The 13,794-nt window shown below is 45.4% G+C and overlaps 1 protein-coding gene and 1 long non-coding RNA gene across 2 annotated transcripts in view; both read right to left on the bottom strand.

The window, feature by feature from the left end:
- LOC139278806 (uncharacterized) overlaps window positions 1–1,764 on the bottom strand; it is a 64,397-nt gene extending 62,633 nt beyond the window's left edge. Inside the window, exon 1 of the long non-coding RNA XR_011596355.1 lies at window positions 1,657–1,764. This is a non-coding gene — a long non-coding RNA (uncharacterized lncRNA). The remainder of the gene's footprint in view (window positions 1–1,656) is intronic.
- Window positions 1,765–12,167: 10,403 nt separating this feature from the next.
- The window catches only part of LOC139263108 (cadherin-related family member 2-like), a 273,421-nt gene continuing 271,794 nt past the window's right edge, over window positions 12,168–13,794 (bottom strand). Inside the window, exon 31 of the mRNA XM_070878659.1 lies at window positions 12,168–12,843. Coding sequence (XP_070734760.1) covers window positions 12,658–12,843 — 186 coding nt within the window. The 3' untranslated portion in view covers window positions 12,168–12,657. The remainder of the gene's footprint in view (window positions 12,844–13,794) is intronic.

Here is a 13,794-nt window from a genome sequence, read left to right as displayed (position 1 = left end):
TGATTGTCGTGTTCTGAATATATATAGCTACTATATCAATGTGAAAACCAGTTTTTCTCTTTTGGGAAAAATAATGAATTACATAAAGGTTATGTCTGGATTGTTAAATGTAAAAAATTTGTCATTTTCACCATTTAAACTTAAAAGCTGTTTGTCATGATTAGCTTCTTGAAAAAAATGTTTTTCTTAATTAAAAATTAAATGAAAATAATGGATAATTTGTCAGAGAATTTATTGCAAAAGTGTTTGTTTCATATACGACTAAAAGTAAATGCATTTTGCAGCAATGACTTTATCTGTTTATGTTGGTGACTTGATTTTACCTTTTCCTACTTCTTATCAATTCTTAGCAATATGAGAAAGAACGGAATATATAAATCCAGTAATGTCTGTATCTTTCACAGAGGATGTTCTATTCTATCATGGATTATACCCCACCTGTATAATCTGCTGGCCCTGTCAGTTGAAATTCCAATATACACATTGTTATATATGCAGACTATAGATATACTCTCTGTGTAGTCACTGTAGAGTTGCATAAGATGGACACTTGTTACCTGATGTACTATCAATAAGGTTTACACTGTGTATATACTATGCTGACACCACTCAAGGGTGCAACTGGTGGAGACCGGGGTTTCCTGCCCCTGTGGCAGAGGCTGTCCACCAGAGGACACAGTGGTGGGAGACCTGAGGGTCACCTGCATAGGTGTGCAGGGCCCAGTATAAAAGACTGCTCACCATGCTTGTGCCTCATTCTGGAGTTACAAATAAAGGACCAAGGTCACTACAGTTTGAGTACAACATATTGCCTCTTGGAGTCATTCATAAGTACATTACAGACATAACAACTGGCGACGAGAATACGGACTTTCACGCGGTTGTGGCTACCTTTGGCACACTAAAAGACTTTGCAGAGGGTGATGATTGGGATGCCTTCATGGAAAGGCTCGAGTTATATTTTGTGGCAAACGACCTGGCAGGGGAGACGGACACATTGGCGGAGAAGTGCAAGGCTACACTGCTGACCAGTTGTGGGCCCGAGGTCTACCGCCTCATCAGGGACTTGCTGGCACCCACGAAGACCAAGGATAAGACATACGATGAGCTGACTGAACTAATTCATGACCAACCAAAACCAAAAGAGAGCATCCTCACGGCCAGGCACAGATTCTACACTCACCGCAGACCTGAGGGCCAGGAGATTGCAAAATACGCTGTCGGCCTCAGGAGACTTGCGGCACCGTGTGATTTCTGCATGCACCTCAACGAAGCATTGCGAGACATCTTCGTTATGGGATTTGGCCACGAGGGCCTCCTTCACAAGCTACTATCTGCCGACACCACAGTCAACCTGCAGAAGGCCATCAGCATTAGTCAGGCGTTTATGACCTCAACCTGCAGCATCAAGCAAATTTGTTATCCTGTGGACTCAAACCCAGCAAGTACTGTACACAGAATTGTGCCTTTCACAGGCAAGACTGTAGAACATGGCTCTGCCCAGGGCAAAGCATTGAACTCAGGATTCCAGAAATCAGAGTCCGCCAAGGGGTGCTAATCGAGTAGCACCATGCTGGCGTTTTTGCTGAGTACGTATGCAAAGCCTGTAACATGAAGGGCCACATCCAGTGTATGTGTAAAAGAAATATGACTCACCGTCTAGCAGAGGAGACGGTAGATGACTTTGAATCCAGCATGGAGTGTGATGATTTGGCCAGAGAGGCAGCTCAGCCCCAAGAAGAAGTGTATGGAGTGTATACCTGCACCACCGATTGTCCTCCAGTGAAGATGGAAGTCGAGATTAACGGGGTTCCAGTCTTCAAGGAAGTGGACATGGGAGCGAGCCAGTCAGTGATGAGCCAGGATGCTTTTGAGAGGCTATGGAATGAAAAATAACCCGAGCTGGTTCCAGTACAGGAAAAGTTGCGCACCTACACTAAGGAGCTGATCCCAGTCCTTGGTAGTGCGGATGTAAGTGTAATCCATAATGATGTCTCCGCAAGATCCTGCAAATCCCCTGGGAGGACAGGCGCACCAACGTCAGTGTCCTCGACCAGGCTAACATCCCCAGTATTGAAGAACTGACCACACTCGATCAGCTTTGCTGGGCAGGCCACATAGTTCGGATGCCAGATACGAGACTCCCTAAGCAACTGCTTTATGCGGACCTCCTTCATTGTAAATGAGCCAATGGAGGACAGTGGAAACATTATAAGGACACCCTCAAAGCCTCCCTGGTAAAGTGCGACTTCACCACTGACACCACTGAGCTCTTCGAATCTCAACGCAAAGAACGTGAAGAGGCCAAGTGCAGGCAGCGGAAGGAGCGCACGGCAAACCAACCCCACCGAACCCTTCCCCCGACGAATGTCTGTCCCACCTGTGACAGGGTCCGTGGCTCTCGTATCGGATTATTCAGCCATCAAAGAACTCATTTTGGGAGTGGAAGCAAGTCTTCCTCGATTCTGAGGGACTTCCTATGATGATGAATCCATAATGGCGTGGTGCACAAGTTACCTCTGTGGATTGTTGCAGGTGATGGTCCCACGTTACTCGGAAGAAGATGGATGGGGAAGATCCAGTGGAAATGGGAAGACCCCTCTTCACTTCAGCAATCAATGTCACCCGTGCTCAGAGGCAGAGCAAAACTTCAACTTCGTTTGGGCCAGGCACCAGAGAACAGACCAGTGCAGCACCTGAGGCACAAACCGTCCATCACGACTGCGTGGTAATGATCCGACCGGATAGACCTAAAAGTACCTTCCTGGCAGGACTCCTGGGGAGGAAGATCGAATTCACAGGCACTCTTCCAGCTTTTATTGCAGAATTGCGGGAGAGAAGGATCAAGGCAGTCGACCTCGAGGATAGAGGCAAGATGGTATCCCTGCTGCAGCGAGGTGCAACGTGGCTGAAAAAAAAAATGGCCGTAGCCATATCAGGAGGTGCAACGCTGAGGGACCAACAAGTGGTGTCTAACAAAGGATTTGATTGGGGTAAAGCCAGCAGGGTTCTCTTAAAGTAGACCTGCAACCAACTGAACTTAAAGAGACATTGTACGCATGGCAATCAATGTAATGAGCCGATTAAGAATGTAAAGAACAAAATGTTGTTGCGAGATGTTGGTACCAGTCCTAATGTAAAGAACAAAATGTTGCGAGATGTCGGGAATAGAGTGTACCCAAAAGTAGCAAGCGAGCGAATTCAGCTGGTAAAGGCACTGACCCTGATGCCCTGCCCCAGGTGTCCCCACAAGTTATAGGTCAGCAACCTCAGGAGGGTGAAGGCACTGATCCTGATACCCTGCCCCAGGTCTATCCCACGCTGCAGACACCCGATGGCACTATTCGCCACGGACATGGAAACGAATACGGTGCCAATACGCGCAGGTCGGCCGCCATTGTCCACCACCCGGGTGGAGACGGCGCAGCCCCCAGACCCAGTCACTACCTCGGCCATGTCCGGGAGCGAAAGGTCAGAACCAACGAGTTCCCCAAACGGGACCTGGAACAGCCAGGTTCCCAACACAGTTAGAGAGCAGGGAGAAGACTCTGCAGCCCTCAAAGGAGGACAAGGAGACCACACACATCTGTGGCTCTGCTCACCACCAGGGAACGGCAAAGGCCCTGAGTCCTGGCAAGGTGAGCGAACCAAGCCCACCCTGCTAGCAGGGGACACAGCGCTGCTATCAGATGACTAGGACCCCGTCCGGTTGCTCTGGAACCTGCGTCCTCGCATACCTGTACTGCCAACTAAGTACTGACCATGATCGAACCATGAATGCAATCTACCCAATCTGGGCACACGACCGCAAAACGTAACGAATGTAAGTCACTGAACCACGGTGTCATGATACAAACTGTAAATTCCTTTCTTTGTAATTGCACTGTGTCTGATCCTGTATGTTAATGTAATGGACCTGCTGCATGATCTCACTGTGGAGGGAGGGGGTGAGGGAAATGGATGTGTGTAGCCATGGACATACACATGGATCACACCCAGAACCCACTGGATCCTCCACTGTATCATCAAACCATCCAAACTGGTGACCACTACCCAAAGTTGTGGCAAAAGGACTTGGGGGTTAACAGGGAGAGAGCCAAGCCAAAGCACAGCCAAGGTGCAAGGGCTATTGGCACTTAAGTCTGGGGAGAGCTAAGCCAGAGCACATAGTGTAAAGGTAATTGGCACAAAGGACTTGGGGGAGAGTGATGTTATATATGCAGACTATAGATATACTCTCTATGTAGTCACTGTATAGTTGCATAAGATGGAGACTTGTTACCTGATGTACTATCAATAAGGTTTACACTCTGTATATACTATGCTGGCACCACTAGAGGGTGCAACTGGTGGAGACCGGGGTTTCCTGCTCCTGTGGCAGAGGTTGTCCACCAGAGGGCACTGCGGTGGGAGACCTGAGGGTCACTTGCATAGGTGTGCAGGGCTCAGTATAAAAGGCTGCCCATCATGCTTGTGCCTCACTCTGGAGTTACGAATAAAGGTCCAAGGTCACTACAGTTTGAGTACAACACATTGCCTCTTGGAGTCATTCATAAGTACATTACAGACATAACACACATCCAGCTCACGTCTCCTTGACTTGGGTCTGTCTGCTTTCCACTGGCAACATTTCCATTGTCACAGGAACCATGGGGGTAAGAATTCCTCTGAGGGGCGATTCCATGGCCCAAGGGAGAGCCGCACTTGATGAAAATCCAGGTCGGAGAATTGGATCATGGGATTATGGAATAATTCTTTTATTAACTCCAGGACCGATTTCCCAGTTTTTGATGCTGGGATCGGTGGGAGAGGCATACTGCAAGCTTTACATTTGCAGAAGTCGCAAAGGCTTGATCCTGTCGGGATCTTTTCGGGTCATCCTCAGTTTGTATGCAGATCAAGCTCCGGCCTGGATTGGACGAGCATGTGGGAGCTCGCCGTGCAAGGATGCTGAAAAATTCAGCATATTTTTAGACATTAGAAGGATACAGGCCTAAATTAAAGGAATGCAACCTCTTAAAGGTAAATGGTGATATATGGCGATACAAGTTTCCAATAGTTGAATGGAATTGAAGTTTGTGTCCCAACCTTTTATAATGTTTATATAGAGCAAAGCAAGTGTCTGGCAAAAACCAGTACATAGCAAAACAAATGTAGAGGCAGGCAACGGAGTCTGTGGGCAAATAGTGGTTAGGATCTGGAATGCACTGCCTGAAAGGGTGGTGGAGGCAGACTCAATCGCGGCTTTCAAAAGGGAATTGAATAAGTACATGAAAGAAAAAAAATTGCAGGCTACGGGGAAAGGGCAGTGGTTCAAGAAGGCAGTTCACCACCATCTTCTCCAAGGCAATTAGGGGTGGGCAATAAATGCTAGTCTTGCCAGCGACGCCAGGATCACAGGTGTGTTATCAAACAAAATGTGACACCGAATTATTTAAGGAGATATTAGGACCGGTCGAAGAGTTAGGTCTTAAGGAGCATCTTAAAGTAGGGGGGAGAGGTAATGAGGTGAAAAGGTTTAAGGAGGGAATTCCTAGACAGCTGAAGGCACAGCCATCGATAGCTGAGCAATGAAAATCGCGCAAGAAGCCAGAAGGGTAACTTTGAAGGTATGAGACGTGAATTGGCTAGGATAGATTGGCGAATGATACTTAAGGGGTTGACTGTGGATGGGCAATGGCAGACATTTAGAGACCGCATGGATGAATTACAACAATTGTACATTCCTGTCTGGTGTAAAAATAAAAAAGGGAAGTTGGCTCAACCGTGGCTATCTAGGGAAATCAGGGATAGTATTAAAGCCAAGGAAGTGGCAAACAAATTGGCCAGAAATAGCAGCGAACCCGGGGACTGGGAGAAATTTAGAACTCAGCAGAGGAGGACAAAGGGTTTGATTAGGGCAGGGAAAATGGAGTACGAGAAGAAGCTTGCAGGAAACATTAAGGCGGATTGCAAAAGTTTCTATAGGTATGTAAAGAAAAAAAGGTTAGTAAAGACAAACGTAGGTCCCCTGCAGTCAGAATCAGGGGAAGTCATAACGGGGAACAAAGAAATGGCAGACCAATTGAACAAGTACTTTGGTTCGGTATTCACTAAGGAGGACACAAACAACCTTCCGGATATAAAAGGGGTCAGAGGGTCTAGTAAGGAGGAGGAACTGAGGGAAATCTTTATTAGTCGGGAAATTGTGTTGGGGAAATTGATGGGATTGAAGGCCGATAAATCCCCAGGGCCTGATGGACTGCATCCCAGAGTACTTAAGGAGGTGGCCTTGGAAATAGCGGATGCATTGACAGTCATTTTCCAACATTCCATTGACTCTGGATCAGTTCCTATCGAGTGGAGGGTAGCCAATGAGGGAGAGAGAAAACAGGGAATTATAGACCGGTCAGCCTGACCTCAGTAGTGGGTAAAATGATGGAATCAATTATTAAGGATGTCATAGCAGCGCATTTGGAAAATGGTGACATGATAGGTCCAAGTCAGCATGGATTTGTGAAAGCGAAATCATGCTTGACAAATCTTCTGGAATTTTTTGAGGATGTTTCCAGTAAAGTGGACAAAGGAGAACCAGTTGATGTGGTATATTTGGACTTTCAGAAGGCTTTCGACAAGGTCCCACACAAGAGATTAATGTGCAAAGTTAAAGCACATGGGATTGGGGGTAGTGTGCTGACGTGGATTGAGAACTGGTTGTCAGACAGGAAGCAAAGAGTAGGAGTAAATGGGTACTTTTCAGAATGGCAGGCAGTGACTAGTGGGGTACCGCAAGGTTCTGTGCTGGGGCCCCAGCTGTTTACATTGTACATTAATGATTTAGACGAGGGGATTAAATGTAGTATCTCCAAATTTGCGGATGACACTAAGTTGGGTGGCAGTGTGAGCAGCGAGGAGGATGCTATGAGGCTGCAGAGTGACTTGGATAGGTTAGGTGAGTGGGCAAATGAATGGCAGATGAAGTATAATGTGGATAAATGTGAGGTTATCCACTTTGGTGGTAAAAACAGAGAGACAGACTATTATCTGAATGGTGACAGATTAGGAAAAGGGAAGGTGCAACGAGACCTGGGTGTCATGGTACATCAGACATTGAAGGTTGGCATGCAGGTACAGCAGGCAGTTAAGAAAGCAAATGGCATGTTGGCCTTCATAGCGAGGGGATTTGAGTACAGGGGCAGGGAGGTGTTGCTACAGTTGTACAGGGCCTTGGTGAGGCCACACCTGGAGTATTGTGTACAGTTTTGGTCTCCTAACTTGAGGAAGGACATTCTTGCTATTGAGGGAGTACAGCGAAGATTCACCAGACTGATTCCCGGGATGGTGGGACTGACCTATCAAGAAAGACTGGATCAACTGGGCTTGTATTCACTGGAGTTCAGAAGAATGAGAGGGGACCTCATAGAAACGTTTAAAATTCTGACGGGTTTAGACAGGTTAGATGCAGGAAGAATGTTCCCAATGTTGGGGAAGTCCAGAACCAGGGGTCACAGTCTAAGGATAAGGGGTAAGCCATTTAGGACCGAGATGAGGAGAAACTTCTTCACCCAGAGAGTGATGAACCTGTGGAATTCTCTACCACAGAAAGTAGTTGAGGCCAATTCACTAAATATATTCAAAAGGGAGTTAGATGAAGTCCTTACTACTCGGGGGATCAAGGGGTATGGCGAGAAAGCAGGAATGGGGTACTGAAGTTTCATGTTCAGCCATGAACTCATTGAATGGCGGTGCAGGCTAGAAGGGCTGAATGGCCTGCTCCTGCACCTATTTTCTATGTCTATGTTTCTATGTTAATTAGAGGAGTACAGAGATCTCGGAGGGTTGTCGAGCTGGAGGAGGTTACAGAGATAGCTACAAAGAATAACCAGAGTAAAACCAGACTCACAGATTGAAGAAGTTCAAGAAGAAGACCTAGCACTTTCTCAGTGCAGCCAGGGCTAATAAATGACGTCTTCCCAGTGACGGCGACGTCCCAATGATTAACTTAAGAAAACTCTGCTGTGGAGGCCTTGCGCTCCCATCTCCAGAAGACCCAGCAGCGATGTGCTAAAGGATCAGGTGGAGAGTGTCAGTTCACAGGTGCTGTAACCTGGAGGCCTGTGGTCACGTATATCGCTGGACAGCAGCAGAAGCATGCACTCAGCACTACATTCAAATGATGTGCCAGGGAGTGGACAGGAGAAGGCAACCACCACAGAAGAAGATGTGGCGGAAGCAGCTGCTGGGCCCAAAGAGACAGAGGGTCAACTCAGTCCCAAGAGGCTCCCAATGATAGCCAGCAGCCATCTACCTCACTTCCTCCTGTCACTGGGGAAGCACTTACAAGGAGCACAAGGTTATGCTCCAGAACACACAAAACATACACTGTGACCAAAGGGAAGCACCTGGACAAAAAAACACTAACACGTACATCATTCATATTTAGGGAATTAAATTTGGTTGTACTGTACTTTAATTGCACCTGAGATATTTCTTCTGAGGGTGTAGAGTAAGCTATTTGTGGATCTGAGGATTGGCATCCATAGTAATTGGGTGCATGCAGAGACCGATGTTGCTGAAGATGTATTAGACATTTGCGCTGTGCATGTCTGGAGCACATGCACTCACCCATTACAGCACCTTATAACTTCTTAAATGTTTCCAGGGTTTTCACCACTATTTTACCTGGAAGTCCAGTTCAAGTGTTGCCGTATAAGGTACTTATTTGAAGGTCTTGTTTATGTGAGCCCGCTGTGTGACTCTTGCTAAATGTAGCGATGTTTCAGCAGGGTTTTTTCTACGTGACCAGCACTGTGTTGTTTTACTCTCACAAGAAGAGGCTAATAACCACTAGAATTCCCATGTACACATTTTTAATTGTAGCAATGAAAAATCTTCCTGCCAAAAATCTGCAACGAAAACCATGAAAAATAAACAAACTGCCAAATAAAACACACTACATCTTCAGCTCTCACAAACCCAACGCTAAAGTTCACTTTCATTTCTGTTCAAAATAAAAGTATAGCTGCTCTCCTTAAAAACATTGACTTCCTGTTAGCCAGGACTCTGCTGACCCTGATCAGCTGTTACAGAAGAACAACATATTCCCTGCGAGAAAATCATTATTCTGCACTCATTTCCATTTCACTGCTATGCGTTACCATGTATAATGAAGCTAATGCCCAATTTTGCAGTCCCTGATGATCTGTTTCACACCATCACAAAATATTTATGGATTAGGAAGGTCATTTGGCCCGTCTTAATTCATCCATTCAGAAAAATCCTAAAGTTACCCTTCACAGCATCGAATTGCTTCTTAAATGAATCCAGGATTCCACTGCTCTATATAGAAATCTATTCCAGATGTTGAACACTCTTTGTGAGAATTAACATTTCTTGGTATTGGTCCCAACTTTACAGCAAATCAGGGTCACCATGTTCTTGGCCAAAAGGAAGAAAAGGCCTGATTTTATCCTGGCCCCCCCACAGTGTGAAGTGGGAGATTTGAACTCCAAGCTTCATTTAAATGATATAATTCAGGCTCCTCCCCAAACCTGGTGGGAATAACAAGGAGGCCGGCGAGCGTGAGCGAGATACCGGACGGCATGAGGCTGTTGCTGGAGACCTGAAGTAACAGTTCCAGGCTCTGACTGGTGAGGGAAGGCCCAAGAGATCCTTGTGGAACTTGGAGGAGCTCCTCATGGCCCTCAAGAAAACTTTAAAAAAAAATTCAATTTACATAAGAACATAAGAAATAGGAGCAGGAGTAGGCCATTTGGCCCCTCCGCCATTCAATAAGACCATAGCTGATCTGATCAGGGACTCAGCTCCACTTCCCTGCCCGCTCCCCATAACCCTTTACTCCCTTATCGCTCAAAAATCTGTCTATCTCCGCCTTAAATATATTCAATGACCCAGCTTCCACAGCGCTCTGGGGCAGAGAATTCCACAGATTTACAACCCTCTGAGAAGAAATTCCTCCTCATCTCAGTTTTAAATGGGCGGCCCCTTATTCTGAGACTATGCCCCCTAGTTTTAGTTTCCCCTATGAGTGGAAAAATCCTCTGCATCCATCTTGTCAAGCCCCTTCATTACCTTATACGTTTTGATAAGATCACCTCTCATTCTTCTAAACTCCAATGAATATAGGCCCAATCTACTCAACCTCTCCTCATAAGTCAACCTCCTCATCTCCGGAATCAAGGCTCAAGGGGTTAAATGGCCTACTCCTGCTCCTATTTCTTACGTTCTTATGTAAATGGCTATGGGTGCAAATATGTCGGGAACACAGCGCCCCAACTTCCATTTTAACCACCCAACCATCCCTAATCCCACCAGGAATTGTTCCTATTCCCGCTAGGAACAGTCCCTATTCCCGCTAGGCATGTTCAGTCTTTTAAAGGAGACATGGCTGAAAATGCGCTTTAATTTTGGGTTTGTATTGCCAGTTTATTTTTTGTGGTTTTTGTCCCAGCAAGATTTTTACAACAGGCAACTCTCGATTATCCGTACACGCATCCAACGGGAAATCGTTGTAATGGGATTTTAAATTCTGTTGCGAACAAGTGAAAAGACAGCTCCAAATAATTTGGAAAAATCGCCTTCCAAACACTGTATTTGTCATTCTCTCTCTCACACACTCTCGCTCTCACTCTCTCTCTCACACACTCTCTCTCTCTCTCAGTCACCGTAAAAATCACCCTCCTCTGTCCTTGCTTTGCTGGTGTGAGTGTGTGTGTGCTGCTGCAGTCACTGTCTCTCGTGGCCGCCGCTGACTTTGGGAACAGGGGCAGTGCCGGCACCGGGTTCCAGGCACAGAACCTGTACATGCATGATGGTAATGTCCATCTTTTGTTACTGTTTGTAGCTGATTGTATTGATTCATTAAAGTTTTAACTTATAAATGTAAACCCGCTCTAACAGAAAAATCGTTTACCCGGAATAGCCCAATCCCCGAGAGTCACGGATAATCGAGAGTTGCCTGTAGTTTGAACCTATCTCCTGGTCCACTCTTACATTATAATTTAAAGAAATATCCCAGATTTACCTTTTCCATTGTTGGCTAGTGCAATGACTTTGGACTTTCTGCAAGTGTTCATAAAGGAGCTGGACAAGTTATGATATTGCAGCTTAAAAAAGATGGTTAGGGCATTGGGCGATGTGCCTCAGGGCTACTGGTCTCCTGGATCTTGTTTTCATTGACTTTGGTGGCCAGAGATACATCTCCCAGATTTTTTGGAGGGTGAATTGGCCAAGGGCTTTCAGAGAATCATAGAATGATATAGCACGAAAGGAGGCCATTTGGCCCATCATGCTTCTGACAGCTCTTTGAAAGAGCTATGCAATTATTTTCATTCCCCCGCCCCTTCTGCATAGCCCTGTAATCATTTCTCCTTAATTTATTCTTTATTCTTTGATTTTTTTTGTCTCGCGCAGGAGGCTGTGTGGCTGTTGGTGAGTGAGAATCCACATCCATTCGTGGCAGTTTGAGAATTTCAATTCAGTTTTAAAAAGCTTGAAATAAAAAAGTAACAAAAACTGAACCTGCCAGATTGTCATTAAAAACCCATCTGGTTCATTAATGTCTTCTCGGGAAGGAAATCTGCTGTTCTTACCCAGTTTGGCCTATATGTGAATCCAGTTCCACATCAAAGGAGTAAGCTCTTCACTGCCCTCTGAAGTGGCCCAGCAAGCCACTCAGTTCTATTGCCACCTACCCAGGGCAACTAGGGATGGGCATAAATGCCTTGTTTTCAAATCCCTCCAAGGCCTTGTTCCTCCTATCTCTGTTAGCTCCTCCAGACCTACAACCCTTCGAAATCTCTACGCTCCTCCAAATCTGGGATACCCTTGTGCAGTTCCAATTTTCATTGCCCCACCTTTGGCGGCCGTGCCTTCAGCTGCGTAAGCCCTAAGCTCTGTAATACCCTCCCTAAGCCTCTCTGCCTCTCTACCTCTCTCTTCTCCTTTGAGAAGCTCCTTAAAACCTCTCTCTTTGACCAAGCTTTTGGTCACCAGTCCTGATATCTCCTTTTGTGGCTCAGTGTTAAATTTTGTTTGATAATCGCTCCTGTGCAGCATCTTTGGGGTGCTTTACTACGTTGAAAGCGCTATATAAATGCAAGTTGTTGTTGCCAGCGATGCTCACATTCCAAAAATAAATGTAATAAAAACTGCTTACAGCACAATACTGTATGAAACCAGATTATATTTTATCTGTTTTAATTCTTTCTGTGAACTGGGACGTCCGAAATAATCTAATTAAAAAATATCAAAAAGAGCCCCCTCAGGACGGCTAGCGTGGCCTGGTGCAAAACCAAACCAAACAGCCCATAGAGCCCATGGTTCCAGCCCAGATTACAAGCTGAGTGAGCTGAACTCAGTCAGGGCAACAACATTGGCTTCAGCACTCCTGGGCTATGGAGGAGCACAGTCACTGATTGCTATCCAGTATCTGCTTGAAAATGTGTCTATTAATAACAAACAATAGGAAGCTGGCTATCAACCTGAACATAAATTTAAGGAAATGTCGCTTGAAATTTAAAAAATGAAAATAACCACGCAAGTTACTAACCCGAATGCTAAGGTTAAATTTTGTAATTTGTACAGTTACAGTTAAGATTCTACATCAACCCAGAAAGCCACTAAATCTGTGATTGTGTAATTTTCTTCCGTCTTCATTTACAGATCAGTACATTTCAGTCCGTCATCACTGAACATCATTTTCCCAGATTTCAGCTTTTGCATATATTTGCCTTCTTCACGTGATGCCAAAGCCATTGTAAGGAAGTCTTGATCTGCCACCTCTTGTGAATTTTTCACTTCCTTTCTTCGAGCACTTTTCAAAAATACATCGCCTCTTTTTTCCTGTTTGGAGTTACAATGCAAGGAGGAAAACGGTTACTAACACGAGGTGAAATCTCGCACGATGCAATTAAATACAAGAATTGGATTGAAAAGGATCCTAGTTGAAAATTCTATAAACACTATCAGGCTGAACATAAAAATATTCTTTGATCTATATTCATAAGGCTTCTGAGTGAAATTTTCCAAGTCACCACACCATTGGTGGGGCTTCGCACACAGTGGGCGGCCTATCAGAAAATCAGGAATGTTTTGTCTGCAATTTTCAGTCCATTGACATTAATGGGAGGAAAATTGTGGGCAACGCATCCTCAATTTTTGGATAAGGTGCCCGCTGCACACAAGGATCCGCCAGTGGAGTGGGGCCTTGTAAAATTCCACCCAGTGAATGAGTAATTTTACCTGAACCTAAGTTACCCTTTCGGGGTCCTTGCATTAGTAACATTTTCACATAACTGTGGTAGCTGCTTACTTAGTCCCCCGCATGGAAAGGACATCTAGTGAAATAGATGTTAGCTTCACCATAGATGCGCCTTTCCCTTGTTGAGTGAGTCTCATCGGTTCAACAGACCAGCGGATCCAGCATGATGTCCAACAAACTATTTATTATGGAGGAGAGGAAGTGTAATTATATTATCGTATTTGTTTTGCTTAAATTGTACCTGATACCAGCAGTAGTTAGAGTAGTATTGATCGCACAGGCCAATAAGCCTGTGACCTTGACTAGGCCGACCAACCCTTCTGCCTTTGTAATTATGTAGTGTGGAGACTCGGTGACCACCTATGAGGATAGAAATTCCAATCGGCTAACTTCATGCACAAATGCTTAACAGACTCGTACCCACATCCTCTGTTCACAATTTTTGGGTTAACATCTGCATAAAGACGGCACACACACACACACACACATAAACATAGTGAGAACATGTTCAACATTCCCAGAGGAGCTTTACT

The sequence above is a fragment of the Pristiophorus japonicus genome, chromosome 1, assembly GCF_044704955.1.
Source record: "Pristiophorus japonicus isolate sPriJap1 chromosome 1, sPriJap1.hap1, whole genome shotgun sequence".
Lineage (NCBI taxonomy): Eukaryota > Metazoa > Chordata > Chondrichthyes > Pristiophoridae > Pristiophorus > Pristiophorus japonicus.
Note: the sequence above shows the minus strand (reverse complement) of the source record. Positions and strands in the feature narration are given on the sequence as shown.